This window comes from Lampetra planeri, chromosome 75 (assembly GCF_965212315.1).
Source record: "Lampetra planeri chromosome 75, kcLamPlan1.2.h2, whole genome shotgun sequence".
Classification (NCBI taxonomy): Eukaryota; Metazoa; Chordata; class Hyperoartia; order Petromyzontiformes; family Petromyzontidae; genus Lampetra; species Lampetra planeri.
Window position 1 is genome coordinate 1579774 of NC_136180.1, and position 7543 is coordinate 1587316.

At 61.6% G+C, this 7543-nt stretch overlaps 1 protein-coding gene across 1 annotated transcript; it reads left to right on the plus strand.

Annotated features, from left to right (window-relative positions):
• The first annotated feature begins 3103 nt into the window (after nt 1-3103).
• On the plus strand, nt 3104-7089 carry LOC144737921 (uncharacterized). The gene has a single exon (XM_078620802.1). The coding sequence runs from the start codon at nt 4701-4703 to the stop codon at nt 6960-6962; it is 2262 nt and encodes a 753-aa protein (XP_078476928.1). The 5' UTR covers nt 3104-4700; the 3' UTR covers nt 6963-7089.
• Nucleotides 7090-7543: the final 454 nt, after the last annotated feature.

Here is a 7543-nt window from a genome sequence, read left to right on the forward strand (position 1 = left end):
GCATGCATTTCCCCCCCCCCATAGAGCTCCGAGGGGAGGTCACCTGGCCGACCGGTTTTTATCCGAGAAACCCTTATCGGGGTTAACTCTCATGGTTTCCGGCGATCAGGGAATTGGACGACCTCCCCCGTGCTACGTTGCGCCGCGGCGCTGCGACCAGCCGTAATATGGTGTGGTCGCGGCATGGGGCATTCGGCCACCGCGGTTGAGGTGCATTTTCCCCCCACACACACCCCCACGGGTCGACGGGGCAAGCAGGGGAGGGACGGGACAGCACGAATAGCGGGACCGCAGGAGCTGTAGCGCATAGTCATGGAGGGTTGGGATAATTACGCTTGAGCGCGCAGGCACCATTGTTAGGGGAGTTAAAGGATAAGGCTATTAGTATAAATAATTGGGAGAGGGGAGGCGCGCGAGGAGCCATGCACAGCTTCCCACGACGGGCCTTTGTGATGGACACCGCCGCATGAACCTCGATGATGGGGGCCTGCGTGAGAAAAGGATTGATTGGAATTTGCGCCGTGCAGGTCGCTCATTGATAAGCGGAACAAAGGCACCGCGGAGCTGCCTGGCCCGGGCGAGGGGGGCGCGTGCCATTGTTTGGAGTTCACGCCGCGCGGGCAAAGGATTAATTAGCATAGCGAAGGCGCACGGTGCGTGGGAAGGGGGTAGGGGTCCGGGAATCAGGATAAATGGGGAGCGCAAAGGGGAAATCGGACTCTTCTCTCCAGGCCAGCGGACCCGCAGCAGCTCCAGCCAGCGACCCGGACGTCCGTGCGACGCGTCGAGGTGCGCTGTTAGCACCGGGAGCAGCGAACCACCGCGGGCACCAAACAGTGAGTGGGGAGGTGAAGTAGGGTAGCGCAAGCCGATAAATAGGGAATAGGTACAGGTTTGGGTGGAATAGGCCAGCCTCGTCGACTCACTGATTCAACATCAATTCGCAGGTAGCATATAATAAATCATTAATAGCGAAGCGTGGTCTCGCGTGATCTTGTTGAGCAGTGTGTCGCGTGGGGAGCTGCGTGTGTGTGCGTGCGACCACCCCGTGTGCGATACAGGTGCGCGATCATAACGTGAGTTGAGTTGGAGTGCGCGGAGCGGCGTGTGTGTGTGTGGGCGTGCGTACGTTTGCTCCGTGTGGGTTGCAGGCGCGCGATTAGGACAGGGAGGTATCGTAGTAGGGAGGGGCAGAATACTACTCGGTAATTAGCCATGCCGGCTACGCGGACCCGCGGGGGAGGGGTATCCTCGGGCGATGGTTCCCACGCCACGGGTGAGGAACCTAGCAGCGGGGGGGCGATTGATGATGCTAGCCCGGCCGTTAGCATTATCGAGGGAGGGATCTCGGGGGCTAGCGACCCTCACATATTGGAGTCAGAAGCGGGACGATCCCCCGCACCCCCAAGGGAAAGAGGCCCCCCAACCCAGGTTAAAATCAAATGCACATTTACGGGCAAAGGAATTCCATCATGGAAATCGTTTGCCCGCAGCATCAGGGGGGCTAAAAAGGTTAATGGGTGGTCGGATGAGGAGGCGTTGCAGCAGTTAGAGATACATTTAGATGGACGGGCAGCTGACTTTGTGGAAGCTTTGCCCGCAAGCGTACAAACTCAGTGGGAAAAATTAATGTGCGAACTCGAACGGCGCTTCGGCGCCTATGACGAGGAGGATGCGCAGGCGGCCTTAGAGGCACGCCGACGCCAGCCCGGCGAGGATCTGCGAGATTACGCCGAGGACGTACGCATGTTGACCCAGCTCGCGTACCCGGAGCACGAGGCGAAAGTAATTGAGAGCCTCGCCGCCGGGAAGGTCCAGCGATATTTGGCACGCACCCCGTGGTGGCAGCCAAATATAGACGGTGCATGCCTCTCCTTTAACACACTTGTTGAGCGCGCGCGTAAATGCGAGAAGCTCTCTGGTGAGCGCGCGCAGCCTCGAGGGAGAGGACGAGAGTGCGCCGTAGCGAGCCTACTCTCGGACGAGGAGGAGGAGCTCGCCATCGCAGGAAGGGGACGGGCAAGGGAGCCCCAGAGACCCAGCGAGACTACCCCGGGGTGGGTAGCCGGGTTACAGACCGGCATTGGAGATATTGCTGGCCGGGTAGACCGAATGGACGGTAAGGTAACCCACGTAGGTGAGAGGGTAACCCAGGTACGCGAGGAAGCAAATAAAAATATGAAGACCCTCCAGTCTGAGATGGGTGAACTACGCTCGACAGTAGGGGGACTAGCCGGGAGGGTGTCCCAATTAGAGTCCGATTTGGGACAACTGCGTACTGGGGGAGGGAGAGGGAGCGGGCAGGGGGCCCACTACGGAGCTGCCCCCCCTCCCCGGGCATGTTATATGTGTGATCGCCGAGGGCATCTAGTGAGAGACTGTCCTGAAATCACCCGAGCTAGGCAGGCGCGGGGGTTAAACTCCAACGCCCCCTAGTGAGCGGACCAACTAGGGGTGCAATCGACGCGGTCCCGATACAAATAGGCGATAATGAGAATAATGGCGAGCGAGTGATCTCCACACAGGTTCCAACAACAACGCCCACGGAAACGGTGACTCCTGGCGACTGGCTATGGGAGCTGGTGGCGGGGATCACGGGGGCCACGTCGCTGGTGGAAGGGGAGGTAAACGGAGTGCGTACCCGAATTCTGCTGGACACGGGGGCGGTGGCCTCGCTCGTGAGCGCAGCGCACTGCAGCGCGATCGGGGTCGACGTGCGTCACCTGCAGGCCCCGGACCGCGCGCTGCACACGGCGAGCGGAGCCGGAATGGGGCTGCTGGGGAGAGCCACCCTAGAGGTCCGCATAGGCAGTCAGGTGTGCACCCAGGAGTTCTACGTGTCGAGTGCGTTGTGTCACGAGTGTATTGCAGGTACCGACCTCTTAGAACGGCTGGGACTCAACGTGCAACCCCGCCAGCGATGCGCCACCATGGAGAGCAACGGCGAGCGGATACCGTTCCTGGGACGAGAACCAACGCGCCCCCGCTTCGCACCTGTGGCAGCTATCCTGGCGACGGCAGTCACCATCGGCCCGCTCACCGAGATGCTGGTGCCGGTGGCAACATCCCCCACCGACCCCGCGCTCCGACCATCAAGAGAGGTAATGCTAACTCCTCACCCGGAGTTGGCAAAACGGTATGGGGTCGTGGGATCCGCCACGTTGGTAAACGCAGATGGGGACCGATTGTTTATGCGGATGTTTAACCCCCACAGTACCCCAGCGATACTGCGGCGGCGCACCCCGATAGCCACCGTACACCCCCTGCACGCACGCCACTCTAACGACTCGGTGTTCGTACTCTGGGCTGAGGACCCCGGGCGTCCTGAGGGTGACCAGGACCTGGCCTGGCGAGTCGGCCCGACTCCCCGAGCCGAGGTCGTTCCCCTGCTCGACGCGTTACATGTACCATGGGCGGATTTACCTAAGGGAGAGGCCGATCGGCTGCGCGAGTTACTGCGGGAGTATGCCGACGTATTCAGTGAACACAACTCGGACGTGGGTCGGACCGATCTTGTTAAGCACCAAATTGACACCGGTGCAGCCCGACCCATCAAACTCCCTGCGTACCGAGTGGGCGCACCCGAACGCGCCCAAATCAAAGAGGCAGTTGGGGACATGCTTCGCGATAACATAATTCAGCCCTCGGCGAGCCCCTGGTCAGCCCCAGTGGTACTAGTGACGAAAAAGGATGGGTCAACCCGGTTCTGCGTCGATTACCGTAAACTAAATGCAGTCACGCTCGGCGATGCCTTCCCCATACCCCGCATCGACGACACCTTCGACAGCCTCGCTGGAGCGCGATATTTTTCCACCCTCGATCTCGCGTCCGGGTACTGGCAGGTGGAGATGGCGGAGGAGGATCGGCCGAAAACCGCATTCACCACCCCGATGGGGCTATTCGAGTTTCGAGTACTCCCGTTGGGACTCACCAATGCGCCCGCGACGTTCCAGCGGCTGATGGAGTTGGTGATGCGGGGCTTGCAATGGGAACAGTGCCTGATTTACTTGGACGATGTGATAGTGTTCAGTAGATCTTTGTCTGAGCATTGGTCCAGGCTTTGAGAGGTGTTCCAGCGACTGCGAGCGGCTCATCTCAAGCTCAAGCCACGTAAGTGTTACATCGCACAACGCGAGGTGGGGTACCTCGGGCATCGCGTCAGCGAGGCAGGTGTGCACACCGATCCGGAGAAGGTACGCGCCGTAGTGGAGTGGCCACGGCCAAGGAATCTGACGGAGATCAGATCATTTTTGGGGCTCGCCACCTATTATCGCCGATTTGTAAAGGGATTCAGCGAGATTGCACGCCCCCTCACCCAACTCACCTCCCCTAAGCACCCCTACCAGTGGACGGGGGCCTGCCAGACGGCCTTCACCACTCTCAAAGACCACCTCACCCACGCCCCCACCCTCGCTTTCCCCGATTTTACCACCGATTTTATTTTGGACACCGACGCCTGCAGCAGCGGGCTGGGCGCGGTGTTGTCACAGGTACAGGATGGGACGGAACGAGTCATCGCGTACGCCAGCCGGACCTTGAGTGGGGCCGAGCTTAACTATTGCGTGACCCGCCAAGAGTTGTACGCCGTGATTTTCGCATGTAAGCAGTTCCGGCCGTATTTGTACGGCAGGAAATGTCGCGTACGCACTGACCATTATGCTCTGCAGTTCCTTCTTACATTCAAGGAGCCGCGGGGGCAGATGGCCCGGTGGTTGGCGCAGTTGCAGGAGTACAACCTGCAAATCGAGTATCGGGCTGGCCGGACGCATGCAAACGCGGACGCCTTGTCGAGGCGACCCACGGTGGACGCCGAGACAAGGGCGGAGGAGGCCTGCCCGTGCTTCACGGGGGGACGCTGCCGGCAGGCAACAGACCCCCGAGCGGCCGCAGCCACTGACCCCCCCCCAGCGAGAGAGAGTGCAGTGTGCGCCACAGAGGCCCTCACAGGTGGCACCGAGGATCCCGTCGACCGCACGGCAAGCGCGGGACCCGCGGCTCGGGACCCGATCGGACGGATCCAGGAGGACGTCGGCTGCGCCTTCCCGGGCCTGAACGACGAGCAGCTGAGACAGACCCAGCAGCGAGATCCCGATCTGGCGGCAGTGGAGGCGGCACTGCGGGAGGAAAAGAGCGCCCTACCAGGACCCTGGAGCGGTTTGTATGCCCGGTTGTGTGTGCAGAACGGAGTGGTACGGGAGTTAACCGAGGCCGGCCAGCCGGGGTGCATCTGTGTTCCTGTCCAGGTGCGACCCCAGCTGCTTCGGCTGGTGCATGACCACCCACTCGGGGGCCACGATGGGGAACGACGCACTCGAGAGACCCTGCGTCGCCAGTATCTCTGGCCCAAATTGGCACAAGACGTGGCGGCCTGGGTACAGGGCTGCCGCGCCTGTCAGCAGTGCGGGCCGAAACCGGCACGATACCAGGTACCCCTAAGGCCGTTCCGCGTCAGCCGCACGAATCAGCTGGTCGGGATTGACCTACAGGGGCCATTCCCACGATCCCATCGAGGCAACCGGTATATTCTAGTCGCAGTAGAGTATTTCACCCGCTACCCCGTGGCAGTGGCCATCCCTGATAAAACGGCCTTGGTGGTGGCCCGGGCATTCGTGGAACATTACGTACTCAAGCACGGGATCCCAGAACGAGTCCTCACCGACCAGGGTAGCGAGTTCGAGGCCGAGCTGTTCCAGGCACTGTGCCGAGAATTCGGAATCCAGAAAGACCGAACCACAGCGTACCACCCCCAGGCGAATGGTATGGTAGAACGCATGAATCAGACCCTAGCGGGGAAACTCAAACGTATGGCGGCTGCAAATCAACGGGATTGGGACGAACACCTCCCCTACGCCCTTTTCGCCTACGCCACCACCGTACACACGTCGACGGGGCAAACCCCGTTTTTAATGATGTTCGGCCGTGAGTCTCGTTTACCCGCAGATCTGCTATTCGGCGTCCCTTCCCCCCAGCCGGAGGAGGGAAGCCGCCCCGTGGAACACCTGTTGGAGACCCTGCGAGAAGCCCGAGGCCGAGCATACCCGCAAGGGGAAGCCGCGCATCGGCGGCAAGAACAGGGCACCCGACCCCGCATGGAACCCCCCTTATTCCTGACAGGTGCTAAGGTGTGGCTACACACCCCTCGCGTCGGGGCCGGGCAGGTGGGGAAACTGACGACCTACTGGCGGGGACCCTGGACCGTGGTGCGGCAGATATCCCCCTGGACGGTACTAATCTATGGCGGGGAGAGGGATCGAGAGACGGTGGTCAACGTCCGCCGCTTAAAACCGTGGAAAGCGGCCCCGGCGAGAGAGGACCCCGTCACCCGAAGGCTCCGAAATCCCGGAGTACCCGCACCCCTCGTGTTGGGGGGCCTCGCACACTACATGGGCCCCGCCGGGCCCCCGAGACGCCCCGATCCAGTCCGGAGAAGACGCGGACGACGGCCACTAAACCCTTCCGCTGCTGAGTTTGTGCCCCAGCCCACAGGTGCCGGAGGACGGGGAGAGCCGCTGGAGTGGAGGAGGAGACCGCCGCAGGAGCTACAGAGGACGGAACCACCCGCCCCGAGGCCAGCCACCAGGTCCGGACGGATCTCCCGGACCCCGCAACGTTTCCTCGTGGGCGCGGCCCAAGCGAGGTGCTCCAGTCAACCCGGGACGGGGACTGGCACCTCGGGGGGCTATGTGATGCCGCCGCCACGAAGCCGTTCGGCAGGCGCCCAAACCCCCGACTTCGCCACCACCAAGCAACGGAGCCAACCCCGCGTCCCCCTCACCTCACCTCACACGAACACACCCGCACGCATTTCCCCCCCCCATAGAGCTCCGAGGGGAGGTCACCTGGCCGACCGGTTTTTATCCGAGAAACCCTTATCGGGGTTAACTCTCACGGTTTCCGGTGATCAGGGAATTGGACGACCTCCCCCGTGCTACGTTGCGCCGCGGCGCTGCGACCAGCCGTAATATGGTGTGGTCGCGGCATGGGGCATTCGGCCACCGCGGTTGAGGTGCATTTTCCCCCCACACACACCCCCACGGGTCGACGGGGCAAGCAGGGGAGGGACGGGACAGCACGAATAGCGGGACCGCAGGAGCTGTAGCGCATAGTCATGGAGGGTTGGGATAATTACGCTTGAGCGCGCAGGCACCATTGTTAGGGGAGTTAAAGGATAAGGCTATTAGTATAAATAATTGGGAGAGGGGAGGCGCGCGAGGAGCCATGCACAGCTTCCCACGACGGGCCTTTGTGATGGACACCGCCACATGAACCTCGATGATGGGGGCCTGCGTGAGAAAAGGATTGATTGGAATTTGCGCCGTGCAGGTCGCTCATTGATAAGCGGAACAAAGGCACCGCGGAGCTGCCTGGCCCGGGCGAGGGGGGCGCGTGCCATTGTTTGGAGTTCACGCCGCGCGGACAAAGGATTAATTAGCATAGCGAAGGCGCACGGTGCGTGGGAAGGGGGTAGGGGTCCGGGAATCAGGATAAATGGGGAGCGCAAAGGGGAAATCGGACTCTTCTCTCCAGGCCAGCGGACCCGCAG

What these genes read in the sequence shown, in the direction of transcription:
- LOC144737921 (XM_078620802.1), top strand. Translation starts at nt 4,701, where the DNA reads ATGGCCCGGTGGTTGGCGCAGTTGCAGGAGTACAACCTGCAAATCGAG.